Source organism: Blastomyces dermatitidis, assembly GCF_000003525.1.
Source record: "Blastomyces dermatitidis ER-3 genomic scaffold supercont1.2, whole genome shotgun sequence".
Classification (NCBI taxonomy): domain Eukaryota; kingdom Fungi; phylum Ascomycota; class Eurotiomycetes; order Onygenales; family Ajellomycetaceae; genus Blastomyces; species Blastomyces dermatitidis.
This window is the reverse complement of record NW_025544775.1, coordinates 731697-759399: the sequence shown is the minus strand read 5'-3', so window position 1 is coordinate 759399 and position 27703 is coordinate 731697. Positions and strand designations below refer to the sequence as shown.

General features: G+C 46.3%; 5 protein-coding genes across 10 annotated transcripts; 2 read left to right on the top strand and 3 right to left on the bottom strand.

Moving 5' to 3' along the window:
• Positions 1 to 70: 70 nt before the first annotated feature.
• Positions 71 to 3676, bottom strand: BDCG_01444 (protein vts1). The gene is made up of 3 exons (XM_045416953.1): positions 2536 to 3676; positions 1166 to 2475; positions 71 to 1106 (listed from the first exon to the last, which is right to left on the bottom strand). Exons 1-3 carry the CDS (start codon positions 3029 to 3031, stop codon positions 1050 to 1052), a joined length of 1863 nt encoding a protein of 620 aa, XP_045273898.1. The 5' UTR covers positions 3032 to 3676; the 3' UTR covers positions 71 to 1049.
• A 141-nt stretch (positions 3677 to 3817) lies between these two features.
• Positions 3818 to 6638, bottom strand: BDCG_01443. Of its 2 annotated transcripts, XM_045416952.1 has the most exons (3): positions 6333 to 6638; positions 5670 to 6193; positions 3818 to 5602 (listed from the first exon to the last, which is right to left on the bottom strand). In XM_045416952.1, the coding sequence occupies exons 2-3, from the start codon at positions 5787 to 5789 to the stop codon at positions 4526 to 4528; spliced, it is 1197 nt and encodes a 398-aa protein (XP_045279593.1). In that variant the 5' UTR covers positions 5790 to 6193; positions 6333 to 6638; the 3' UTR covers positions 3818 to 4525. The 2 variants fall into 2 exon arrangements, with proteins under 2 accessions (XP_045279593.1, XP_045273897.1); XM_045416951.1 differs by having other exon boundaries at positions 5670 to 6638.
• A 138-nt stretch (positions 6639 to 6776) lies between these two features.
• BDCG_01442 lies at positions 6777 to 18996 on the top strand. Of its 3 annotated transcripts, none has more exons than XM_045416950.1 (6): positions 6777 to 8140; positions 8207 to 9251; positions 9306 to 10173; positions 10227 to 10436; positions 10498 to 16134; positions 16230 to 18996. In XM_045416950.1, the coding sequence occupies exons 1-5, from the start codon at positions 7851 to 7853 to the stop codon at positions 11364 to 11366; spliced, it is 3282 nt and encodes a 1093-aa protein (XP_045279592.1). In that variant the 5' UTR covers positions 6777 to 7850; the 3' UTR covers positions 11367 to 16134; positions 16230 to 18996. The 3 variants fall into 3 exon arrangements, with proteins under 3 accessions (XP_045279592.1, XP_045279591.1, XP_045279590.1); XM_045416949.1 differs by having other exon boundaries at positions 6779 to 8140; positions 16213 to 18996; XM_045416948.1 differs by having other exon boundaries at positions 6779 to 8140; positions 10498 to 18996.
• On the bottom strand, positions 11652 to 23274 carry BDCG_01441 (patatin-like phospholipase domain-containing protein). 3 transcript variants are annotated; one of them, XM_045416945.1, is made up of 4 exons: positions 22333 to 23274; positions 18229 to 22247; positions 12474 to 18053; positions 11652 to 12415 (listed from the first exon to the last, which is right to left on the bottom strand). In XM_045416945.1, the coding sequence occupies exons 3-4, from the start codon at positions 13893 to 13895 to the stop codon at positions 11735 to 11737; spliced, it is 2103 nt and encodes a 700-aa protein (XP_045273896.1). In that variant the 5' UTR covers positions 13896 to 18053; positions 18229 to 22247; positions 22333 to 23274; the 3' UTR covers positions 11652 to 11734. The 3 variants fall into 3 exon arrangements, with proteins under 3 accessions (XP_045273896.1, XP_045279589.1, XP_045279588.1); XM_045416947.1 differs by lacking the exons at positions 18229 to 22247; positions 22333 to 23274 and adding an exon at positions 18069 to 18092 and having other exon boundaries at positions 11653 to 12415; positions 12474 to 16156; positions 16257 to 17945; XM_045416946.1 differs by lacking the exons at positions 18229 to 22247; positions 22333 to 23274 and adding an exon at positions 18069 to 18092 and having other exon boundaries at positions 11653 to 12415; positions 12474 to 18001.
• Positions 20931 to 27520, top strand: BDCG_01440 (leucine Rich Repeat domain-containing protein). Its single transcript, XM_045416944.1, has 2 exons — positions 20931 to 23568; positions 23665 to 27520. The coding sequence occupies exons 1-2, from the start codon at positions 23527 to 23529 to the stop codon at positions 26044 to 26046; spliced, it is 2424 nt and encodes an 807-aa protein (XP_045273895.1). The 5' UTR covers positions 20931 to 23526; the 3' UTR covers positions 26047 to 27520.
• Positions 27521 to 27703: the final 183 nt, after the last annotated feature.

Sequence of the window (27703 nt, the reverse complement as noted above, 5' to 3'; positions counted from 1 at the left end):
CTTTCTACCAGCAGTGCGCTGGTTGGTGAACTGAGCTCTTTTGCCCCAGTAGCCTACAGAAAGTTCCCAGGTTGCCATCGTGTCATGTGATTTCCCACACCCTACATCGAATTGTCTCCTGCACACTCTCATTGCATTGGGTTATTGTTATATAAATTGGAACAATTACATTTCTTAACAGTATGGTGTAAGATGGTGAAGCTGAGAATCACAGCCACTTTTCTCTCAGGCTGCCAAGGAGGTTCTCTGATTCTTTCTGTCAAGATGTTTTACCACGAATTTGCTACTGTTTATAGAGGCTTGAGGAAAATAGCACTGGCAAGCACAACTATCCCTGCCATCGTCCATCGTACCGACGATTAAAGAATGGCAAGCTGCTTTCGGGTTTTTTTTTTTTTTTTTTTTTTTTTTTTTTTTTTTTTTTTTTTTTTTTTTTTTTTTAAATAGCCGAGAAAGGCGATGAGAAGCCAAAGAAGCACAGAAAGAAAATAAAAATGAGCCTCTAAACTTTCGTAGCTAGGTAAATACACAATCATGACATGGCAAGAAGCACAAACAAGGACGGAAATAAGGAGGGGAGAAACCAACGTTACAACATAATAACAAAGGTGAGGAGAACAGGAAATAATTCAGGGGTAAAATTTGAAAATCACACGATATAAAGGAGTTTTGCGCAAAATGTTAGAACAGGACATCCACTGAGAAGAACAATACACAGTTGATAAGAACGAATTACTTTCTCTCTTCATGCTCCTCAGTCGCTTCCCTAATCGATAGTCACTCATCCGGTGATCCTTTTCCAAGCTGGACATAAGATAAAATAGAATATATGGCCCATAAGGCAAGGAAATTTGAGTGTGAAAACTAACACTAGTACCAAACTATCTTAGCAGTATGATCTGCTCCGTAATAACAAAACCGTTTTTTACCTCATGTAAAAGCCAAAGCCGTTTCGTGCATTAAGAATCGCAATTCAAAAACAAAGTATATTGGGATACGTTCCCGTACCGGTGATTCTGGATTCACCTATCCGCACGGCGTCAAAAAATTCAAAGAGCGGAATTGAGTTTGCCCTCCGCCTTGGCTTCTTTGACTTGGTCAAATACCTATGAAATGGGTTAATTCAAACGCCGGTGATGTTTACGGTATTATATCTAAAACTGACCTTAAGCATCTTATTTCTTGCTCCAAGAGCATTCACTCCTCGTTCCTCTAGCCCTTTATCATCCAATTCGATCAGCTCGGTCCACTTGAGGTCCTTAAGGTTTTCTGTATATTTGTGAAGACGAAGGGACCTAAGCCAGCTGGGAATATCCTGAAGCAGATGAGGATCAGTCGGATCCTCTGGTGGCTTGGAGCTGCCTCGTCTTCCACGTGGAGACCGGCCTCGTGCAATCTCAGAGTGATCAGAGAGATAGCCCTCGGGATTGCCACTAAACTGGGCCATATTGAGCCCACCGAAACCATTGTTCAACAATGCATTCGTATCATACGCAGCCAGAAATCCGTTGTTCTGTGGAGGGGCGAAAGTCATGTGGCCCATGCCACCTCCTTGCATCGCGATCCCTGGAGAATTGGGGCGGGACCGACGACCAGCCATGGCAGCTTGTTGCTGGGCCTGTAAAGCAGCAATTTGTTGGGCATTCAATATCTGGCCAACGTCATTGACCATGATCAGATTTGTCCCCGGCAGGTTATTGTTAGGGATGCCAGGGGAGAGCGGTTGCTGGTTCATGTTCGGGCTTTTGCCCTGTCCATCATTAGAACGTGCACGGCGATACTTCCGTGCATCATCTAATGCAATCCGGTTATTTACGGTGGACAAGGCCGCCAGCTTCATAGCTGTCGCATTAGCCACCATATCTGCTTGGGATGGGGCATTCTGTTGTTGGTTAAAGGCCGCCACATTGGGTGTGTTTGTCATTGACGCCCAGCTAGCGCCGTTGTATGGAGAAAAGAAATGCGGTTCCGTCGAAAGATCCGGAGCAGTCACGATGGTGCTTTGGATGTTAGATGGGCCTGGAGGCATGGATCGCGGAGACCGAAGGCCTGCTGACTGAGGCGGTTGAACAAATTGACCCATGGGTGGGTGCTGTTGCCCAGAGGATGATTTAGGTCGCGCAATTGGAGGTTGGGGCTCAGGGGTACGTTGAATCCAAGGAGATGACGGTGGTTGAGGCAAATTATCTTTACCACTATCCGGCGCCGAGATTGTTGGTGCAATTAGGGAAGAACGATCCCCAAATACAGCACTATTCCGATTCGCAGAAGGGGCAGTTCCAGTTTGTTGAGTAAATTCAGCTTTCTGTTTTGCAATAGCTGCAGCAGCATCTGGGAACATGGCATTGATTGTGGATGAATCTAGCCCTGAGTTACGTTTGTTTCCAGGAGAAAGAGGCGGGCGGCTAAAAGAATTACGAGAACCCTCGACGTTCAATTTCGACATTGCATCAGTAAGCCGGTTGTTCATGGGATCTGGGAAAATGTGTTAGTTTATTTTTGATACTTAGACGTGACAGGATTGGTGGTCTTTACCTTTTTCACCGAAGTTGGCGGGGGACAAGACACTCGACATTGGGTGGCTTTTCGACATTTGCTGAAGAACCTGGATGAAAAAGCGGATCTGGACCTGAGTCGTTTGTTGAAGAAGTGCATAAAGAGCAGCGGTTCTCTCTGCCTCACTGAGGACTCGGAACCACTGCTCAATAGCGCTTAATTCATCTTTGAAATCCTGATCCAAGGTAGCAGCCGCCATCTCCTCCAGAGTTGTCTCATACTGATCAATATCTGCGATCCACTGCTGGGCAGCCTTGTCGATGTCATCATTATTCTGAGAGTGAGATTGCTGGTTATAGAAGACTTCGGAGGAGGGCCGAATGCTCCGAGCAGAAAGAGGCGAAGCAAATGATGACATGTCGGCGGAAGCACGCAGCTGATGGGAACCACCAAGTGCACGGGAGGATGGAGGGCGGAGCGAGGATTTTGATGCTTCTGGAGTACTGTTTCTGTTTCCAATAATGTGGCTAGCCATAGCTAAATGTAAGAGCGGTTGTGGGGAATTTGGGCGCTCTAGTGAATGGACGGTTTTGGGAGGGGTGATTAGACGGAAGAATTATTAAAAGCACAAGTGTGATTAGTACAAAGCTCCTGCAGCACCGGCTGACTTTGCGTATGTATATTACGTTCGAGGCCAAGAAACGGTTTCACCGATTTACCAGTCGCTTGATGGGAAATCGGAGGGAGAGAAGAAAGGAGGCTGACGGATTTCCAATCTCAGGCCGACGCTGAACAAGATAGTTCCGATTGGGCTAGGGATTAAAGACAGGCCAGTCCAGTGGCTGTACTGATTGGGGGTAAGAGGTAAAGGATACAACGGAGATAAAGTTGTCAAAAAAGCACAAATATGTGGAAATAGAAGGAAGACGAAGGGTGATTAAGAGCTGATTTGGTGGAGCAAGCTGCGAATGAGAAGATACGAAATCAGACAGCAGTGTGTCAAACACAGCAGCGAAAGACAGGCAGAAGGTTAGCCACCAGAAAAAGCAGAGTCCGGAATTAGAGAGAAAGAAGTGAAGCTGGACGGAGAACGAACGAGGATGGAAGAAGGGGGAGAAGGGAAAGACGGAGAGGATGAAGCTGGAAAGGGACGGGGTTGACACTGAAAGTTGAAGTTGATCGAGATGAGGATTTTGGTGGAGCGAACTGGCCCTGCTGACTAAGTCCAGGTGGACCCAGATGCCTGGTTTCCCGATAAAGTTTAGTGCCTGGATCAGCTGACTCTCCAGTTTGAGAGAAACGAAACCTTTCATGTTAACTTCCAACCTAGAAAAGACCCTCTTTTAATTTCAAGGCAAACGCATGATCGTTGCTTTTCTTTGACATCGCTGCTGTTATATTTTAATTCACAGATATGTGCAATTCTTTGTTCTACAGAGTGAAGATAGGATCGAGTTTTCCTTCTTAGGGCTTTCTGTCTATCAGGTCAAACCATGGGAAAGTCGAAAGTCCAATGGAAACTTTAACTATATACATTTGGCGGGATGCTGAACTCAACGGGCAAAGTTACTGCACACCTTCCAGCAAGCAATATAGATACAGATACCATATGGATATCTCTTACAGTCCACGGAATTAAGGCTGGCAAAATAAGCAGTCACGTAGAGATATAGAAATTCTGTAGCAAATCGGGTCAAGTAACATCTTATTCCTGTCTATATACTTCGTTTGTTCATGGTGGTTACATGTCATATATGCCCAACGTAGATTTCTAAACAAAGAGGAAATATCCAGGTCATGAAATACATAACTCCATCCCAACAATGCTATAAATGACGTCAACGCCGTAAACGAAAAAATATCCGAAAAATATCCGAAAATAATGCCGGTTGTCGAATTAGAACGGGGATGAGCAAAATGATAGGGTTGATATGTACCAATATGCCTCAAAAATGAATATATCCAACCAACTCCAAGAAGTCAACCCTAAAACCCAATGTGTCCGAAAGAATATCCCCGAAACGGTGTACTACGGAGAAGCAGCAAACTCGGACTTCCTAGCAGCTGCCAGACGGTTCCGCCGGTTCGTCAGTATACGACGGGAATACGTGTATCCCACGTATGTTATCCCGACGATCACAAGTATACCAAGGGCCACTCGAGAATCCCAGATAAACGCTTGCAAACGTGTTTGGAAAAAAAAGGTGCGTTTGGTACTTCGACGGACAGCAACAAGTTGCGAGAGGGTCGACCAAAAGGATCCAACGAAAGACTCAGCTCGTGTCAGAGCCGTTGCCTCAATAATCGGCCAGTAAGTTGCCAAGCGCCAGTCGTGTTCCTCCTCCGGATGTGCCGCCCTAATGGCTTCCTTGCATTTGTGTGACATCTCCATGAAATGCGCTCGCCCATCTAGTAATTTGACGAGGTCGCGGATAACTTCACCTTCACGATCATCTGTCGCAATAACCACAGGTTGGTCCGGGTTTAGCTGGGTACGTTTCACATTGTCATAAAGGTAGGAGCCCGTCCAATCGCATTTGCCAAATACATTGCGGAGCACGGGAATTTCATTCTGATGACAAGGATCCTTCTGGCCAAAGGAAAGGTCAGACGGCCAAGTTCGAATATGCAACGCAACTGCCTGGGGGAGAAGGTCAGGTAGCATGTCCTTCACGCAGGCATCGAGAGGCTCTGCAAGTCTGAAGAAGCGTGCGGCCTTTCTCCATGGCCCAGCTCGAAGTGGAAGAATGAACGAGTCCCGTACAAAGTTGAACGCAGAACGCTGCCAGTATGATTCACTTGGAGCAGTAATGCGTACAACTTGCTCTGGCGCCTCGGTGATTTCGCTCGCGAAGTCCACGACCAGAGTAGATGCGTTTTGTAAACTGGTAGCGAGTTGGGGCCTCGCATCGTATCCCAGTTTTTCAAGCCCGGCTGCGTCGAAAACATCAGTGACGGGTATCAGCTGTGATGTAGCAACACCTCGGACAGCCGGACAAGTAATTCCCGGCGAGAGCAGTCTTCGTGTTGGAAGAGGGTTGTTAACTGCCGATGCAAGGTGAAGGATGAACTGATTATTGAAATATGCGAAATCTGGGTTATCCCACTATAAATTTACGCAAAAAAGTCAGCGTAACCGTATCCATTATCCATGAGCATGGAAGTGCCCGTACAGTGAAATATTTTTGGACGCCAGTGTGAACCAGAGGCTGTCTCCATTGAGGCAAATAGAAAAGCGTTATTGTAACGAGAAGGATTGCTGCAAGCACGAGGCCGCGGAGAGGCCATCTCATGATTTCGATTATAAATGACCGATCATCGATAACGTCCTTCTTTGGCCAAAAGTAAAAATGTTGGCTCCTCTGGGTGAATTTGGGAGAGGTGTTTCTGATCCTGGGAGAGAAATTCCCAGTTGAGCCCCTACACGGCGTAGCCTCCAGGCTCGTTACGGTGTAGTGTGGCCAGTAATCTGTACGGAGTGCAAGCCACACACCACCACCACCACCACCACCACCTTTGAAGAAAATCTCGGCATTGGTTGAATTGGTCAGGATTGGTAGCTCAGCGGCTAATGGAAATTGACCAGGATTCTTGATCGGACATACACAAGTATCCAATTCATCAAGACATGGTTTGACAGGGACGATTTATAAGGCCAAATGAAGACCGTCTGAGTATCATTCAATTCGATGACAGCCTAAAAGAATGCGTCCAGGGCGGATGTCTTAGGAGTGTATTTTTTTGAGTTCAAGGGATCCTTGCTCTCTCTCTGTACTCCGTACATGAGGAGGAGTGATAGTTCGGGTTAAAATTCAACGAACTTGAAAACAACCTACCTTGTAAATGATCCTCTCTTCATCTTGGCTACTTTACCCGCCCAGGAAGACACGAGCAAAATCGTCCTACGCTGTAAGCATACTCCGTACGGAGTACTCTGGATCAAAAACAACTCGGATCTTGAGGACACAGCAAAGACAAGCCGCCTCCCAGCCCAGGCAGGACGGGAAACTGCGTACGGAGTAGAATTGTGTGTGATATGAGAGCAGAGCAGGGCAGGGATCCTGCAACGCCAAGTGAAGTGTGACATGGAACTTTTAGTACGCACCGCCTTCCTATATAGGCCTAGTTGGCACGCCGCTAAAGAAATGTCTCACCTCACTGTTCTTGCGTAAGCCAGTTGTTGCCAACAGCCAGCGATCGCCTTGCCTGCACGTGATCACCACCACCAGCGCAATAGCTCTCTCTCTTCTCTCTACTCCGTATATATCTCTCTATATATTATAGAAAAACCAACTTTTCTGAGCAAAATGCCCTGTAATGTGTGGCTGTAAGACTCTATTAATCTTCATTCTTTCCTTTACAGATGTTCTCTACTGTATTTACATTCTTTATACGGAGTACTCTTCTCTACATTCATTAATATACTCATTTCATGCACTGCTGCTCAGTGCGTGGGAATTCTCATCCTCTCAGTGCATTTGAACAGCCTCCATTCATTTATTATCTCTCTATCTCTTCTATCTATTTATTATAGAAAAACCAACTTTTCCATGTGCACCCCATCAAAAATATTTGAATGCTCTGACTCATACAGCTCAGATCAATCTTCAAATCTTCATTCGTTTTTTCATTCTGCTCTTTTCATACATTCTCTACAGTATTTACATTCCTTATACTTTTCTCTATATTTATTTTTGATCTCTGTGATTCATGGCATGCACTGCTAAATTCTCTGTAACATGATCTCATGTGATGTCATGTTGACCCCTTTGAATTCAGATGGGATTGAACAGCTGGCTCTGCAGTTCTGTATGGCTCTGATTAATCTGATGATGGTGATAGAGGTGATACGGGGTGGAAGAGAGTGGTAGGGGGCCTGCAAGATCGCACCTTCTCTTCTAATCAGGTTTTGAAAGCACCTAACATATTGCTTCGCTTCGCTCCGCAAATAAAAATATACATAGTTAGTTATACAGCGTATAAAATTGTGGCCTCGCAGCCTCTCTCACCTTTGCGTGCTGGCGCGGAGCTAAGAAATTCCTTGGAAGTCTGGCGCGGTAACGTGATCGGTGAGCTTCCGAAACAGGCGCGGACTTCATCAGGTTCCGCTCGACTCTTGCACTTGTACGGAGTAACATGTATAAGAGCTAACGCTATTCACGTCCATCAGAGATTTAACTTCCTTTTTTATCTAGTGCCCGGGGTTATGCCCCTTAGCTGCCCTATTATCTCAGTTCTCCGTTTGTTACTGCTCCGCTCCTACTGAACTCTTCTCAGGAGTAGCATGGTCATCCTTCTAAGGAGGATGATAAGACACGATACTGAATATCCCAGAATAGCTTAAAGTATTAGTGATGGAGGGTACCCAGAGTAATAATACAACTGAGCAGCATCGATATCATAGCACCCATCCCGATATCTCCTCCAGTTCTCCACAAGCGCTGCCACCAAATATGCAGTACGCCGTGGCTGGGGCTGAAGATGTTGACATGGTTTCGGGGAGTGAATCCGAACCTTCTGCTAGCGATACACCTTACGGACATGGAGGCCATGATTATTTCAGCAGAAGGAGACACCAGAGGTATTCAAGTGAACTAGAGCCGCCCACGGACAATCCAGACTTTCATATTTCTGAACAAAGCCTGTAAGATGATAGATACATGTTGAAAACCCTTGCACAGTTATATGTTAAACTAACTTGATCTGGTAGGAGTGAATCTGAAAGCCTTGAAGAACCCGATCATTTCGGGGAAGATGTCGACCCCGACTTGGGGTTGTATGGCCGTAGGGGAAGAAGGGGCCGCCAATCTATTGGCAGGCCATATAATTTCGGTGCACGAGGTGGGAAAGGCATCAAAAGAGGCCCCAGGAAGCCGTTAGAACCCAGCTTGGAGTTCAAAAATTTACACTCTGAGGCAACATCGGCGTTTATTGATGCCGACTATGAGAGAGCCACCGTTCTTGTGAAGCAGGCCATTCAGATAAATCCTGAAATGTTTGCTGCCCATTCTCTCTTATCGGAAATATTTCTTGCGCAAGGCCAAGAGGATAAGGCTCTTGCTGCACTATTCAGTGGCGCACATACGCGACCAAAAGATCCGTCCGTCTGGATGAAAGTTGCGAAATTGATCTTAGAAAGAGCGGGGGAAGATCGGACATCAGCATTACAAGATGTAATCTACTGTTATAGCCGTGTCATTGAGATCGATCAAAAAAATTACGATATCCGATTTGAAAGAGCTGCGGTATACCGCGAATTGGGTCATAATGGGAAGGCTGCTCAGGAGTATGAAAGATTACTAAAGGATCTACCGCACAATACAACAGCGCTCCGTCTTCTCGCGGAGACATATATTGATCTCAACGAAGTCGATAAAGCAAAAAGTCGATACGACGAAAGCATCGCATATTACATGTCCCTAAGTTTGGAGGAAGCCACCGACTTTACCTGGTCCGATGTGAACATTTACGTTGAATTTTTTGGCTATCTGAACGACTATGAACAAGGAATATTTATGTTAAAATCACTTTCTAGGTGGCTGCTGGGCCGGAAAGAAGATGCGGAGTGGGACAATATTGTTGAAGACGACCGGGAGTTTGATGCCGAAGACTCCCCTCGTCGAGCAGACATCACATTCTTTGTCCCAAATCAATATCCCATCGAGGTTTACGGGGCGGGTCTACCCTTGGAGCTTCGCGTGAAACTTGGGATATATAGGTTAAAATTGGGCCTCCAGTATAGAGAAGAGGCGTTGGTAAGTGCTCCTATTTAGTCGTTTTCTCGAGTAGCGAAGCTAATTGCCAATTAGTCTCATTTTTCGTGGCTAAACCCGGATGACTCCTCGGAAGGCGCTCTGCTCTATGATTTCGGTGATCTGTTTAGGGAGGTGGGAGATGCGCTAAAAGATGCTAAATTATATCAAGATGCACTACAGTTTTACGTGCCACTTCAGAGGACCCGTGAATACGCAGATACTAGTCTTTTTATGTCCATGGCCGAATGTTATATCGCCTGCGAAAATGATGAAGCAGCCGAGAACTGTTACTTAACAGTGGTTGAATATGATGAAAACGATATTGAAGCCCGTGCCAAATTAGCAAAATTTTACGAAAACTTAGGATTGATTGAACAAGCTTTGAAATATGTCAACGAAGCGATTGAATTAGGAAGGCAGGAGTCGATGCCAAGGCGAAGGCGAAGGTTTGGTTCCAGAGCTCTACAGCTTGCGAGAGAGTTTCGCTCAACGGAATCTGGGGGGGCTGTGATGGCAACGTATGAGGGCCCGATTGGGGCAGAAAACGAAGGCTGGAGATCTCCCACCCCTTCTCCCAGTGTGTCTGGTGGACTTATGACTTCTACTGTACCCCTTTCTAAGAAACGGAGGCAAGCAAAAGAAGAGTATGTCAGCACCGACCATATAAGGTATTTGTACTCTAAATTGTTAGATCTTGAAGCAGCAATGAGAGAAGGCCATGAGGATGCGACCGAGGATTGGTTGGATATCGCGGATGCTCTGTTGCGGGATTTTCGGTCAAATCGCGTCTTTTTCCCCATGCAAAGACATATGATGTTTCTGGGATATTCTAGAGAAGCCCAACGGAAAGCTGGACGCCTGAAATCAACAACCATCATGGATGAAGTAGAGGAAATGGCTGGACGGCTTCAAGCCACATTAGGTGAGCATTACCATCGTTTGATATTGCTGAAATACCATTGACTAGAGATCTAGGAACCCCCGAAATTGATCCTGCGACGATCCCAAATGATTATCACTCTATATCATTCGATCAGTGGTTGGATATATTTCTGGAGTATGCTCTTGTCCTTTCAGGGCAAGGCCAATCAGAAGAAGTCTACGACACCCTCTCTGCTGCAGCCGATGCTAGCGTTTGGTATCATTCCAAACACAACAAATTCCAAATTTACACCTGCTGGTTCAGTACGTAGATTACTTTCGGCCCTCAAACTTTATGTCGTATGACTCTAACTGCCAGTAACAGCTTGCGCGCTCCGGCTCAAGGACGAAGAAACGCTCTCCAACATCTCCCGCTGGTTCATGAAAGAGTACCAATTCGTAACTGACACATACCGCCTGTTCGCAACACTTAGCCGACTTTGTGGTGACCCGCGAAAATCCCTCTTTCATTCGTCCCCCAGCATGAAATTCATGCTGCGCCAAATAAAAGCGATTGACTATACTCTCCCGGATGACCCCCTGCGGCCTACCCAAGCCCGCCGCACCCGAGCTTCTGTTTTCCAAGAGCGTGCCACTCTTACCACCAAAGACGAATCTGGTCAACCCATTCCTGCAGAGGATATGGATGTCCCACTCCTAGTGCTATACGGACATATACTCTACGCCGGGACAAGTTTCACAAACGCGCTCAACTACTTTTTCCGCGCATATGCGCTAGCACCAGAAAACCCCGTCGTACTCTTATCTATCGGCCTGAGTTACATCCACCACTCTCTCAAGCGACAATCTGACAACCGACACTATCTCATCATGCAAGGACTCTCGTTCATGCAAGAATACCGACGTGTGAGAGAAACAAGCCCAATTCCACAAGAGCGGCAGGAGGTGGAATTCAATTTCGCGCGGGTCTGGCAGATGCTGGGTCTGACGCATCTGGCTGTACAGGGTTATCAGCGATGTCTTGCGCTCAGTGGGGAGATAGAGGCTGAGCGAGAGAAATTTAAGAAGCGGAAAAATATGCCGGCGGTTGTTGGTGGCGGCGGGCGTCCAGATGAGCGCGTCTGGGTGGAAGATTTTACTCGTGAAGCTTCCTTTGCTTTGCAATGCCTCTATTCATTCAACGGCGAAACAAAACTGGCGAAGGAGATTACCGATAGGTGGCTTGTCATTTGAATATAGCATCTCATTGTATGATATGGTACACGAATCTCACGCGCCAGAATATATGACGCCACGATGGAATAAGTTGTTCTTGACTTACTCTTCTAACTCGTTAACAAAATAGCCTGAAGACTTGTGGGGTATATAGATATACTCAAAAACGGACTGCACAGGTATGCTAAATATCAATGTCCAATCCCGCATCAAGCGTATATGCCAGACATTCGACACCTACTGTGACATTAGAATCGCTCTCCAAATTGGCCCAGCTTGCTGACATTGGGGAAAAAAAAAAAAAAAAAAAATTCAGACAGTCCCACAGGATGTAAAAAATCAATCATCCAACTCTCATCCCTCTTTCTTGACTTCTTAGCAGCTGTTCAATCCTCACTCGGCCCAGCCTCGTCAAGGTCATCGAAAAAAACAGCTGACTGCCGTCGAATCTCTTCAAGAACGCTGCTGCGACGTTTTAGATGCGGTCTATTATCTGACTCTGGAACTCGTGCATTGCCTGTGCCGCCATACCCATCCTGCCACTTATCCAAGTCTTCCTGCAAATAGCTACCAACCTGTTGGTCCAATTCACCGTCGTTGGCGGATGCGTCAATTTCAGGTGGCAAAGGCGTATTAATATGGCGAGCAAAAGCACGACCATCGCGCTTCAGCGCCTCGGAGATTACCTTCTCGAGCTTCATCCTGTTCTTGATAAATTGTATCTTCGGGAAGGTGCTATGTTGGCCTTCTTGTATCATGTGCGATAATCGATCCGGGGTAGGGTCAGTCAGGATGTAATATAGATCAGAGAGACTAGTTTTTGGCCAAATAGTAACAATTCCGCTGAACCGTTGCAGCCATATTTCACTCCAGTCCTGACCCAGTGGCCGAGGAAGAAGTTCGAGATGTCTGAGGACTTTGAGCCATTTGTTGAGGTCCAATTTAATGTATTGTTCTGTGGCCGATCCTAGGAAACCCCCGCGCCAACCACGGCCTTTACGATGTGTGACAGGACGGCCAACGCTCCCCCTGGAACTGAAAAAGAATAAACTTATGTGGGGATTAACCTAGAATGAATTAGTCCCAGCATTCTAGCATGGCACCAAGGGCAAATTAAATACTTACTTGAGACACGATAGGAAAGTTGGCATTGAAATGTATATCCAATGCCTTCAGCGGTATGTCAGTCCGGAGACTACCGTCTTTCCATTTATGGCCAAAGGAATAGGGGGCGAGCGTTCCATCAGGCTTCTTCATCATCAGCACGACAGGATTTAGTATACCGGGAACAGCTGCGGAGGCAATGACTGCGCTCCATATGACACAATGGGGCGATGTGAGATAGTTTGCCAGAATTGTAGGAGAGTGAGGATCCGACGGAACGCATGAGACGTTTAAAATCCGTCCGGTGCGCTGATACGCCTCCAAGAATGTAGTAGAGCCTCTGCAGAACCAGCTGCATTTTTCAGCCCAGTCGAGCGTGTCAAACCTAGCTCCCGTTCGCCACCATCGCCGTATCCAAACTTGTAACGGGTCTTCGCAGGCCTTAATCTTATAGGCCAGCTCTGGTACAAGTAACTTTTTAAGCTCCTCATCGGTCCTAGTTGCTACCAGCGCGGCTACAAGGGCACCTCCAGAAGTCCCCGAAATAATATCAGGGAGCACACCATTATCAAGGAGAGCTTTGGCGACCCCAAAATGATAGTATGAGAATGTAGCTCCTCCAGAAAGACACAACGCCGTGCGACCATAGTTAGTCTCCAGGTGCTTGAAAAAAGCTTCCTTCGTCTCCTGAGGGATATCTTTGGTTCTAAGGATGAGCTGCAACGAGGCATGTACTTCGTCGATGAATTGTTGAACTAGGTGCTTGGTTCCAAAATATGTCTCGCTGTACAGACGTGGGTTCTCAACACCGGCGAAATTATGCTTGACACATCCTTCCAGCAACACACGGAGGTCTTCCAGCAACGGGCCGAGCTTTACAGAATCATCGCCCTTTGTTTGCGATTGTTCCACCTTGGCCCTTAGCGCCTCCAGCTGGCTTTTGACCCTACTGACGGTTCCATGGTCGTAATATGCATACTCGTTCACGTCTTTCCATTTGTCATTCCCCAAATAGGAGTCCAGCTTCTTGGCTGCCTCCTTCCATTCGCCATAGTTTCTTGTAGTTCTCATCTGCCTTCTCAACGTTTGCCTCTTTCCTCTCCAAGTGATTAAATGCTCGTAGAGGTAAATATATAGCCGAGTGAGAATGTAGAGAACGCTGAGAACCGAAATCCAACCCAAGGCGAGCGAAAGCAAGGGCCATTTTAGGATTGTATACAAATACCCTTCCCTCGTTTCGTCAACTGTTCTGTTGGCCTTGCGACGCTGTCCTGGTTTCCGCACTCTCTGATGTATGGGGCGCCAGTCATTAATCGCAACGAGAGGTGCAGCTTCCGGCGCGCTGAGGGCGTTCTCGAAGTGCTCGAGCTCCTCGTCCTTGATGAACCTCTTGTTGAAGTCGGGAAGCCCATAGGTCTCCTCATCCTCCTGCGATGAACCCATCCCTTTTTCGCACGTACACTCGATCCAAAATTTATTTCTCAAAATGGAATCAATCCATTTTTGCAGGTCTAACGTAACGTCAAAAACTGCTGATAGCTTCTCAAAATCGAGGTTGAAGTGCACAGCCACGTCAAGTCATAACGGAGTATGCTCAGCGTCATTTCATATTTCAGCCACCTATCTCACGTGACATGCCTGCAGCCCGAATGTTTATTACCGCTCTATGAAACTTTATTATCAAGGCCGAGACCTCTGTCATATCCCCCCCAATGTTAATATGGGCCTATAATCCCTTCGTTGAAGCTTATTAGCTGTGAGCATCCCATTACAGGTGGTATAAACCGAATTGCAACAGGAAACTATTAAAGCCGCTCATACTTTACGCTGCGTATACATAACCTGGGCGAGAGAGATGTTACATATTTGACCGATTTCAGGATGTCGTCGCCACTGGTCTGTCCACTACATTCATTGATATACAGCTGTGACACATCAAACTCAGTTATCGACATGAACGGGGAGCAGATGCAGGCAAAGATATAAAAAGACGGTGAACAAAGCTCCGCTGTCGCAGGTTTAACCTGCCCGTGGCTAGCTTTCCACAGGGTATTCCGTGCCAATGATGTCAGCGAAATAGATATCTGTCGCGTCAAAAATGAGAGAAGGACTACAATCACAAATGAATGCTGATTGCAAAGCTTTAAAAACTATAAGAAGGAAAAGAAAAAGAAAATACAGATGAAGGGAGGATAAAGTGCGGCCTGGAATATTTTTCAAATCGGGACAGAGGACACAGCCAGCCACCTAGGTCCCTGTCCTGCGAGCTTCCCAGATCACCATCCTTCAAAATATGAGAGGCAGAGCCTGCATACTTGCATTTTTGATACATGCATTTGAGAAGAAATGATCATACCCTATGGAAGCGAATAATAAGAATAAAAAGACAGACGGCGAGAAAAGTCTAACTACAGCTCAGCTAAGCCTTGCGCCACCTATATTCAGTCCAACAATGTTCGGTGCCAAAAGCATATTTACTCCTTTTCATCCAAGTTCACAATTTTTAAAATTAGTACTTGCGGGTCCATTGTATGCTGAGGCCCCAAGTATTGGAAGCATAGTATTTATCCACTACTCTACTAGGTAACGTCCGTTTGTTTGCTAAGTTACCGATGAAAAAGAGTGTCGCACAATGGAAAGAGGATATTGCCAACCGCAGATGTTTAATAACGATATATGTGCCCGCATTCACTCCGGTTTTACCTAATACGAAATACCAGATGGCCAAATTGCTCAATTGGGACATTGACAGATATGCTTGCGACGTCATCGCGCAGTTGAGATACACTTGTGATCCGGGGATAGCGTCATGATTCGCACAAGTTTTCGATATTTTCATACCCGCAGGTTTAGATTTTATGGGGCTTAGTGCTCACCGTTAATCAATGGGAAGCCGCAAACTTTTCGATAAATTGGTCCATAATATCTCTGAGAGATAGCCTTAGAAGGCCGCAAAGCGATAGGTGAAGGAGAGCTTTGGTTCAGGTCGGATGGTGACCGTCATAACTATATATTACTTGGCCTATCACAATAGTCCTGATCGAAGGTGATATTCTCACATGACGAATATCCGCGATAACTTACTACCAACGACGAGCTAAAATGATGAACAAAACCCTTACTACCGGCTAAGGCAATGTCAATCAATTTAATCTCACGATGAATCATAGGATTAGCCAACAACCTCTCGCCGTGACGCTTTTAGAGGCTAACTACCCTGCCGCCAATAACCATAAATATATTTCCACCACTCTATCCATGCCATTCGCATACCCCCATACCCCCCCCCCCCCCCCCCCCCACCATTCCAACAAAATCTGACTGCAATTCGAGTGCGAAGCGTGGTCAGCCTTTAACACACGGGTCGGCTTGGCATCTGCTTCCCCGTGGGGGCCAAGGTCAAAGAGGGTGAAGTTCGCGATGGGGCAAAATGTTTTCTCCGAAGTTCAAGGATTAACGCCAACCCCTCCAACCCTAATGTTGGCCCCATCTCAACGATAAAGTACTCCGTAGGTAGTCAGAAACGGCGATAGACGAAATGGCCATGTATTCGAGATTCAAACTTTTGCCCTATTCCTTAAAGACTTCCATATCACACAATGCCACCGGAAAGTTGTTTCTGAGAGCTGATCATCCAGCTGCCAAAAGCACGGAATTCAAAGAATGATGTGGGGTAGATCAAGTAGGTTGTTTATCATATTCAACTGGATATACACTTAGTAAGATTCAATCCAGTTAAACTCCGACTAACGTTGGAGAGATTTTGAACGTCGTTAGTTAATAGTGGAGTCTCATCAAACGCACACCGGGCAGCACACCGTGCTGATTCCTGAAGAAGGAATGTTAACTGGTTTGCATTAGTTACTGCTGCATCCTCCTCACTTAGTTACTAGTGACTAGCCTCAATGATTTCCATGCAATGAAACACAATCAACCAACTAGCAACCACTTGTCGTTTTGAGCGGGGTGGGTGGACGAAAATTGACCCCACACTAGAGAAGAAGGTTGGTTGACCGGGGGGAGACGACCCCCAGGTCATCTCATCACAAGTCTAGTGAAGGAGAAGCGGGGGAGAAGGGCATGAAAATGCGGAAAATCGAATATCATCGGCAAAGATAGGGGGGGTTGGGGCAACGTTGCCAGTGAAAATGACAAAGTCCTGAATTCATGATTGGGAAGTTTCTTCACCAGTACCTTGTCTTCATATTTTTATTTTTCGTCGATTTTCTCTCCTGACTAGAAAGTGCCAAGGCAGCTCGCTCGGTGGTTACTTCAATCCAATATAAGCATGATATCCCAGCCACAGTCTCAGGGCAGATACCAGTCAGACTTCCTCTTCCCACAAACTAACACCGGTTAGGCTTCGCACAATCCGAAATTCCACGCCCAGGTGAATGGACACAAGACTCTCCCTTCGCCTCTATCTTGGGTAGGTGGGGTGAAAGGAGTGCATTTCAGACTCCCAAGACTGATAAAACGTCAACCTACGCTGTAGTATTGCCGGGGAAGACTTCCAGAGGGGCGCATCATGTACAGAGGCAGGATGACAACGCTAAGCACAGCAGCTGGGGGGGTCGCGGCCTCTCGGAAAAATTAGGCAACAGGGGCCAAAATAGCCAAGGTGTCAGGGATTTCCAACCGTGATCATTCAGGCAAAACAGTTTGAACCACTGCTTGCATAAAATCCGATACGTTTTACTGTGCGAATGCGTACGCACACATGTTACAGTTCTCTCAAATTTTATATTTTTCCTTCTTCCACGTGAGTAAAGGATGGAGCGCCAGGATTCTAATTTCACCAACTATTCAAGCATGGCGTGTGGTCAAACCTTGGAAGTTGGCATGGCTGTCACGTGGGATGATTGGGGGAAATCGTCTAGATATATTGGGATGGACATAAATTTCGTGTCTGAAATTTTTCGGAATTGGATATATTGAGCAAACATGTGTCCGGAAATCGATAATTGGGCGTGAGAACGAGTCAAAAACCAAATGATGAGCCATGTTGTGGAACGATATGCCATTTCATGTGTTCATACTACTTCATTATTTTGAAGGCTAGTGATATTCCTGAGGATGTTGGAAGCACTAGTATGCCTAGGTCAACAATCGTGCTGTCTCCTTAAGTTCCTGCAAGACACATTCCCGATCCAACCTTAGATCTTCTCAACAACCAGCGCTGCATTACTCCGTACAATGAATTGAGTGGCAGTTTGTCTGTATATAGCAGGATTCGGAGGGCTCGAGCTCCCTTCATAGCTTGTTCCACTATTGCCCAGAGTTAATGGTATGTCGTTATGTGCAGAGAGCGGAGGTGCTGGTTTGAAAGTTCTTTTATAGTTGCCCAGGGGGGCGTATTGGCAGATGAGCTAGCGCTAATTTCCGGGCCACGCGGGCCGACAGGAAACCCGCGACCAAGGAGGTAAGATATTCGAATGCCGGGTTGCTGCGCAGTAGTACATATGTATGTGCATGTGGATGTGGATGTATGCACTAAGCAATAGCGCAGAAATCAGCAAGGATGAACCGCAGGATTTGGTGTCGAAAATCTTGAAAAGGTTAGGGTGGGGCTTATTTCATCTAGTTTGAACGGTGGAAGCGCTTTTTTCGGCCTACTTTTAGCTTCTTCCTTTTGTATATTTTCCCTTCTTGGTGGGAGGGAAATACATAAAAGAAAATGTCACACGGTCACATCATCAGAGGACCCTGTTTTGATCCCTCACGACGGACAATGCAAGGAATTCGGGTGTGGGAGTGTGGATGAGGGGTGACCAACCTATTGGTTAGCGCGCCGCGGTAACCGCAGAATATAGCCCTGTTGCATTATCCTGTATTTTCTCCGTATTTCAGGACCAAACGTTTCCTGCTCTGGTGAAAAGAGAAGAAGGTGGGAAGGAAAAAGGGGAACAAAAGGAAAAATCCTTCTTGTGCCCTTTTCTTGTTGATTCTTCCCCGCTGTTCTATGGCACGGACCAAAGCCATGTGTAGTAAAATGGCGGAAGATAAGCCACACCGGAGTAGTAGATATATATGAACAAGAGGGCGAAGAAACTTCCCTGGCGCTGTAAGCTATTTATGGGCGTGGCTCCACAATAGATAAATTAGCCAATAGGTTAACTATTTGAGATCATGTTGTTTGCGATTGTTGTGTGGTGGCCCTGGTGGATTTTCTCGGGTTTGGAGTAGTTGTCCTGGGAGAGTTTGATAGAAATTGCACGGTGATGAGTCTATGGCGTCTTTCTCTATCATTTAAAGTGGCGAGATAACCATTATTTAATTAATTATTGGAGGTAGCGGAAACCAACTGGGATTTGAAAGATATAAGGCCATGGAACAGAAACCGTGTGTGGCTCTGGCGAACTGGGTTGTTGATAATCCACATGAGTGTGTTTGTCACTAGTCAAAAAGGTAGTTAGGTAGTTAACTTAGTTAACTATCAATCTTGGCTTTTGAGAACTTTCCTTCTCGTTCCTTCAATTTTTCTTTTTTCTTTTTTCTTTTTATTTTTATTTCTTCCTGCCATCCCAAGGTATGGCACGGCCTGATCAACCAATATCACTAATAACAGAGCCGTGCAAAACGGATTATCTGATTAAATTAATATTATATACCTTGGCTGTCGGATCATCCAGATTTCTGGAAAATCACAACATTTTGTGAAAATGCAACCGCCGGACTAGCTTGACGAGTCCAATTATTATTAGACATTGTGGGTGTGGGTACTGGAAAGTGAGCAGCGATTTCGGACCCCCTTCGTTGCCTTCGTTTACGCACTGCTCATTATAGTTAGCCGATGTCAGTGTGCACCAAAAGCTTAAATAATATTGTCTTTGTTGGAGGGATATCCCGCATCCATGGAGACAAGGGTCGGATGTGTTAGAGAGGGGCACAATTTGATGGGTGTGGTCATCAAATCGCAGCAAGTGGAAGACCAGCACCGCCGTGCGGAGCAATAGCGGTGAAGAAATAAAGAAGGGAGCTTTTGATATCTGCTTACTGCATTTTCAATCTATTATTAATGTTCTGATTATTGACACGCAGCCTTGCCCTCGGACGCAGCTGCGCCTTGACAAATGGGGTAAAACGGTAGAACAAGAGGACAAGGGAACCGGGACTGCCATTCGCAGCGGATCATATCTATTCCGCCCGCATATGCAGAAATGTCAGACTCAATCAAGGGCCGGAATTTAGTATTGTGTATTATTATTATAATTATTATAATTATCAGACGGGGGTGTTATTCTGCACGTAAAATTAGCGCAACATGACTTTCTCACTGCGATTAGTTGTGAATCAATTCCGGTTGTATGTATTTATGCGGCACAATATGGCGATGAGGTGCTGATAATTTATGCACTAGTTACGGGGATCGACCAGCCTGTGAGTGGGAGCGCTTTGGCTACCCAGCCTCGAATTAAATCAGTGTAAGCGCCCTAGCCTTGTGGCTTGTCTGACATGTTGCATAATTCATGAGACTCGTGAAAAAAATTGCGAAAATTTGTAGACGGCTTATTAGCGATCTCCTGGCATGATATCACATTAGTGCTTCTGGTATTATTAACCGGACAACATACCTAGGTAAAGTATTACTATTGCAACTCTCTTCGTCTCTTGTCAAACTTGATGGAATAAATTTACCGTGTATTTGGCTCTTGGGAGTGTTCCCAATCAAATGAACCAATGTCATGGTTCTTTATTCCAACGTCGGCGATACCTAGCTATCCTCATGTTAGCCTTAGCGAGAATAGCAACCACCGCCGACGAATGACGTTTGAGGAACAGTATTTCGCCACCGGTCCCTTCATCGTCGCAGCATAAAAGTAGCCTTGTGACACCCAAAAGAGGGACCACTGGTGGTTTGAGGGCGGGTTTGTGTTGAATGCGCGAGGTAAGCTGAATATTGCAGGATTAATCAATCGATGTCAAACCACCACGGGTTGGAAACAACCAGTATGATTTCTTACATGCCTAGTTTTGAGTGTATCCTGAATCTCCTCTCAGAGCGATGAAAGCTGTTACTGAGGCCCTTGTACATGTACCTCCATGTAACTCCAAATTTCTGCTGAAAGTTATGTGGTTAAGACAAATTCCTGTCTCTCTTTCCGGAACCCATATTGTGTAAAATTGGTCTGTTGGGTCTTTTCTACCCTAACTTAATTATTGGCGCCTCTGTTCTGACCGAAACTTATTGGAGACATGCCACTTGTCCCGGCGGGATGATATGTTCCTCTTATCGGAACATCATTGATTGATTAAGCGGGGATGGGAAGGATTGAGCCGCAAAACCAACCCCAATAACGTCATCAAAAGGTGGGTTGAAGTGTAGGCGCGCTTAGAGTTAGCGGGCCCACAGCCGCTCGCAACAAGGGCTCTCTCCAGAGCTTTGGTGAACTCAAACATGCTCACGTCCGTCCCGTCCATCGGATAATATATTTTTTCTTTTTCCTTTTTAGGTCGAACAGTTGGAAAACAGGATTACGAATATTGTATCTGCCAGCCGATTCAAGCAAGAACCCGATAAGCGAAGACAAACCAACTCGGCAAGAATAATATAGTCCTCAGAAGTCCGAAAAAGAAAATCATGAACAGCAATCTCCACTCTCTCACGGACTATCTATTCCCTGAACGATTGAGGAGCATGGATCCATTATAAAAATTTTAACCTTATCAAATCGTATCATCATTGTAGGTGTCACCACTCACCAGCTCGATGACTTCGAAGACCGAACCATGTAGCCCTAGGCACGACTAGTAGTATCAATTTCACCTGAGCGTAGTGTGCAGGGAGTGCAGGATGATCTTGTCCCATGGAAGTCTCGTTTCAATGGGTGTGCTGGACTGGCTAGTTAGGTTTTTTCATGAATAGAAAGAAACCAAACTGACGGGACAGCTTCCCAATTTTTTTTAATTTTCACCTCAACCCTCGTACGGCCTCGGTTTTGTGGGACAAGTTTCGAACGAAGCTTCGCTGTTTTGTTTCTCTCTCTTTGAGTTGGATTGATATTTTTTAATGTCAACCACTGGGAAGAGAGCATGTTTATTCTGAATTGGCGAAACCCGTTTCACAGGAAAAGTTACTGGTAGTCTGGGAATGACCGTAAGTAAACTCCCAGACTGACCAAATTGGGTAATCCCGTATACAGTTCCGGCGCCAGGGGAAAATAACGAAACTGTCTGACCAGGATAAAGAGCCGTCGTTTCGCCAGCTCTTTACGCAGTCAATAACCACCACATCTAATGATTTTGAGGGGGGGTGATGACTCTGATGAGGATGACGACAGGAAACAGAAGGGTGGCCAACAGATCAACACATTGTAGGGTTATTCCAGGGCTTCCCATGAGCCAGGTGATTAAATATGTATGATATATATCGTCATTCCTAGGCCATGTGGGAACGAGGGGGAGTTGAAGTGAGGAACAATTGGGTGAATGTTGAATCCATGGAGTGATCATCTGCATCGTGAACCTTCTTAGTGGTTGGCCGCGTGAATGTGGGTGATTTGTGCCACATGAAGGGAAGAATTCCGTCAAATAATGATGGGTACCTCGCGGTACATCAGCGGCGTTCAACTACCAGCCTAAGAACTCTTAATTTCGCCAGCCACCAACCACACGCGCAGGCCCGAGGGCAGACAAGACAGGCCAAGCAAGCCCCACCAGCTCGCTGTTTCCTTCCCAAGATAGGCTTAACCAGCCTACGAGGGCCCCTCCGAGAATGGCTCCGAAGATAGCAAAGTCCGCGCCGTAACACTGCGCTGGGTGAGGGAGGCCGAGTGCCAGTCGTTAAATAACAGTCTGTACACAGTAGTAAGCATGGGCCTGGGAACAGATTTGAGGAAGCAAGGGTTTCCGAGGGGCAAACCGGGGCAGGCAGACTAACTGGGAGCGTGCAGCAGCTAGTGTGAAGGGGGCGGTCCTCTGGCGCTATCATGCCCGTATGCAGCCTGTTGCATCCACTACAAATCCCTCGTCTGGCAGTCCGGTCCCATGCACGGTGCAGGCTTGCCCTTGGCTGACTGCCCCTCCCCAATCAGAGGCGGCGGCGAGGTGAATTATGTACGTAGTATGGAGAAATACACAGTAAGAAATATCAGCTCTTGACCAGCCCATCATCCCTTTCAGTGTTTTCCGCTCTGGGTAGTTTCCTCCTCCCTGTGGTTCCTATCCCGCACACCCACCTCTTTATCTTTCCCACCTCGTCCTCTTCCTCTCGTCTTCCTCCTTTCTCCCTTCTCTTCTCTTCTGCTCTTTTGTTTTCCCTTTACCCTGTCTCTTTTTGAACAGCGGACAACTCGGTTGGAGGAATCGTGCTAGGACCAACACTTATCCCTCTCCCTCTCCCTCTCCCTCTCTCCCTCTCCCTCTCTCCCTCTTCCCTTCTGTTGACTGGCCAATTGAGTCGACGAACCTCATCGGTCTTTTCTCTCTCCCGCTTCCCCCAAAGCCCAGCAGCATCGTGTTGGGATTATTTGTATTGTATTGTGGATTTTCATTCTTCTCTTGTCGGAGACGGGTATCTGTTTTCCACAGTCCGTCTCTAGTTTCTGCCTTCTTTTTTGCCTTTTTTCCCTTGGGGCTGTCCCGGTGACCAAACCCAAAACACCCCCCCGCCCAGTTCTCTCCGTGCACATGAACCCAAAAGACGTGATCCTTTGACCACTTCGCCACGGGCTTCGTAATATTCCTGTGCAGTCAATTTGATTTTCCTTAAAGAGAATCCTCGTTCTTGACTCGTTCCTTTTAAGCCCTTGCCCCGAGTGTCTTGTTGGAAAGTGCGGGCATTTTGAGTCACTCAAGCTTCAAAGTCACTGTTGTGGTGTGCGCATCCATTTTGAGCCTCCTGTTGTCATCAAAACAATCTCCGGTGTTGGTGGCAGCCTTCTCCCTCCTTTCCGTCTCGCAACCGCAACATCCGCATCTTCCTCAGCCCACCCTCCCACCACGACGCCCTATATCTTCTTGGATGCGCTCAAAATGTCCTCTCATCCATATATAGTCTCGTTCTGTCAGTGAACAAGTCCCGCTTTCTCCTTTAGACTGGACCCAGAACTCCTTGGGCAGCGACCTCGTCATTATGGAGAAACTCAACACTGAAGATGGCCAGCTCTTCATCAAAGTAAGTGCCCTATTTCTCGCCAAAACCCTCTATTGCAGCGGGTTCTCTCATCAAGTGGTTAATTTACATGCCTAACTTGTTAAACGTGCTTGCTAGAACCTGGCCAGCTTCGTCCGTACTCATGAGAAGGCCCTCGCCAACGCTTTGCAGATGAAGCGTCAACCCTCCAAAGCATCAGACTCTTCCACCCGTTCCGCTACTTCCTCTACACTAGCTGCTGCGTTATCCTTGGGGACACTGAGTTTCACATCCCACAACATTAAACCTGCAAAACTCACCCTGACTAGCCATCATCTTTTCTACCTTTTATCCCGGTTTGAGGACATATCCATTCCCGTGGGGCCCATGAACATCCGCTTGGAAAACATCAATACAGAGGCTTCGTCTGCATATGTGTCTTTCTTAAGCAAACCACGTCGCTCCAAGGGAGACAGAGACTCGATCCATTCTGTATCCAGTGTGCGTAGTGTCATGTCCGGTATGAGCTCGCTCTGGTCCTCATTTGGCCTAGGATCCAAAGACTCTGTCTCCAAATCGGAAAAAGCCAAACTAGCCATTGAAAATGACCTAAAATATTTGTATTCGGCCTTTACTAAAATCCCCTGTTTGAGACTTGCCCCGGATCACAGAGCTCGCCTTATTCGTGGATACGAGGAATTCCCCTTTGACACAGCTGTCCCACTCCATTCGTTTAAAAACCTCAGCGCCCTGGAGATTATCGATGTAGATTTCCGTTCCTTTTATGGCTGGGATCGTCTAGCTGAACAGTTAAGATCCCTTACTCTTAAACGTGCCAGTATTGATGACCCTACGGACCTCTTGACCGGGATCGTTCTGGATGACCTTGACAAACGGAGACGGAGATCCTCCAAATATCAATCATCTCCAGTTCTCGGGGCTTCTTCCAACCCCCAGACATTCAATAAACCAGACCTGGCGAAACCCATGTCGGCACCTGGTTCTCCAGTAGCTGAGCCCAGTTTAAGCACAAGTTCCAGCCCAAAAGGCAGCGCCTCCATGGTCAGGGGTTTCTCTGAGGGTGGGAGAAGACATGCTCGAACAGAAAGCATTTCACCCACACGCCCCACTAGTTCAAGACACCAGTCTCATCGCAGAGGAACGTCTTCCAAAATACGCAGATCTGGGTCTGGGAGTTCCAATTCTAGCGAGGCTTCCTCCCACCAGAGGAATGGAAGCATGTCGAATTTATTGGCTGCTGGCATCCTTCCTCCATCCAAATGGCGGTTCCTGCGCCACCTCAGCTTGACAGACAACTCGATGACTAGTGTCAGTGTCTCCAGTCTTGCTCCTGTTGCCAATACTCTCCATTCATTGGATTTGTCCTGGAACCTTTTCACCGAAGTCCCCGACAGCCTTGCATCCTTGACAGCTTTGAGATCTTTAAACCTATCTCACTGCATGATAGACTCTCTCCATTCTCTTTCTAGGAACCCGTTGCCTGCCATCACTGCGCTTAATCTTCGAGGAAACCGTCTCCGATCACTCGCAGGAATCGAACGGTTATTGTCTTTAGAGCGCCTTGATTTACGAGACAATGAACTAAGTGATCCCACCGAAATCGCCCGGCTCACTGGTATCCCATACCTACGCGAAATTTGGGTATCTGGGAATCCTTTCACCAAAACATTTTCGGGATACAGGGTTTCCATATTCAACCTATTCAGACAAACTCCAGGATTCTCTGAGGATATTACTATTGATACTACGGGCCCCGGATATTCGGAAAAGAAACAACTTGTGACTCGTGTCGCAGAACCGGAAGGGGCTCCTGTTATTCGACGTCCAGAACCTGGTAACGAACTTGCGGATAAAACCCAAGATATTTCAGTTGCCTCGTCAGTCGCTGCAATTCGTGCAGATACATCAGCATCTGCCGCTCCTGTTCAAGCAGAATATGCGATAGGCTCTAGTAGGCGGAAAAAAGTCCACAGACGAAAAATTGTCGAGCTCTCCAACGATGATCCTTCTTTTAACATGGTGACTGGCGGCGTGGAAACCGTCGGTTCTGTTTTCCAGCAACCTATCCTCGAACACCCAGCTACGAACCCCGCAGCTACAGCAGAGCAATCTCCAAGCTCAAATAGGATATACAGCAGAATCTCTGACCCCAAGCCGCTTCAGAAGACCACTATTGCTACTATCCCACCCCCAAAAGAATCGCAAAGCAGTCCTGCCTTCGAATCCGCCAAGAATCCCCACTTACTTCCTGCTGTCCAAAATCTCGACTGGAGCGCCAACGGGGACTCCTATCGTCAACGACTCGAAGCGTTGAAGCAAGAAGTTGGAACAAACTGGCTGACAGTGCTTGGCGATGAATCCTGGGACACTTCACAAAAGAATATCAATTCTCATACAGGGGGGGGAACAGAATACGATCCAGTTGGGTCACTTCGACCCGCGCTCATTGCTAGAACTAGTAGCCAAGCCATCGCCACTGGAGGTCGAATGTTGGGCTAAATATCGGACGAATCGATATTTTTCTTCACGTTGGATGTCTTCTTTCCACTCCTCTCTCCTACATTACCTCCCTTCGCCCCCCGAGACCCCCCGAGAACGCCGATCTAAAATCCAAAATCGAAACCACATATGTGATCTTGTTGCACGAAATACGATATAAGATTTGAGACGTATAGACTCTATTTTCCAAATCGCGAGGAAATAAATTGCGAAAACCCGGCGGGCAGATATCTTGTCATCCCCCTTCTACACACAAAAAAGTTGAGAAACCAAAAAGTGAGAGAAAGAGAGAAAAGTGTTTTGAGGAGCGATTTTTCCATTTCCACAGAAACCCATCATAATCGTTTTCAACTCTTTAAATTTTCCCTTTTCTTCTCCCTTTCTTTCTTCTGCGAGGCAGCCTTGTGCTTTTCCCCTAATGGGATATATGTCTGCATGTTCGTTTCTTTTTGCATGAAATATACCACTGTTGTTTCCAGCCTGTATGATAATTTTTTTGGGCTTTAGTTCTTTTATTTGCATGTGTATGGCGCTAACTGATTTTGGGTGGCTTACTGTCTCCGCTTTTGTCACTGTTGTTGTTTACCTATCCCTGTGAGTTCAGGCCTCGTCCAGGGAGGTATATGAGTGAGAGGATCATCCCTCCCTTTTGCTCATATTGTTAGACCGCTTTTGTACTCTACTTTTACGGACTGGAGAGGCGGCTTGTTTTTACCTTTTCATGGTTATTTGTTTTTGCGTCTTTTTTCCCCTAAATTTTCGAGCACTCCGGCGTTTCACATAGCGAGTATTTCTATTCTTTGTGCTATTTTCCCTTCTTCTTTTTCGTATCGATTTTTTGGTTGGGTCTTTGGTGCTGCGAACAGAAAACGCTAATAGCGTTGTATAATGTTTTTCTTGATTTCCCAATCAATGTGTGTCGGGCGGGAGGTTTTGCGTTAACAGACTTTGGTTAACAACATTAAAATATGCTATTTTCTTTCTCTTCTCTAAATGCAACTTTCTCAGATCATGCTCTATTTTATTAATATACTCGCGCTGTGATGCTTTTTTCTTTCTCACTGCTCTCCTCCGGCCATTATAGTAAGCGTATAGAGGTGTAGTATATCGAGGCCTTGTGTAAGGGGGTAGGCAAAGAGGACCACCCACTTGCACTAACTCTATCCTTATTACCGTTTAAAAACACTATCCGGAACTCGATGTCATATGGGATATCCAACTAAGGGATGCACCTACATCAGCCAGGCAGAGATCAGAGGCAGACCTTCCCAAGCGTGCGGGCAAGGCAATTTCGAAGGCCGGGGTGCTGCCTTTTTTGCTTATTATATAGTTATATATTTTGTGTATATATTCTTTTGCGTTGATGCATCCGTGCGAAATACCCATATGAGGCCCCATTGGTGGTGAATATTAGCTATATAGCTCGTTACCCTCTTGATAGGCCGGGCACGTATGGAAAGGGAGATGGAGGTTTTGATTTTGATTTTCTTTTCTTTTCTTTTTTTTTTCTTTTTTTTCTTTTTTTTTTTTTCACATATTTGGTTCGAGTTCAAGGAGCATAACATACATACCATACCACCACTATAAACATTAGAATAGTATCAGTAAAAGGAGATCACTCCGAGCATACTCTGTAAAATCATAGAGGGATTGGAAT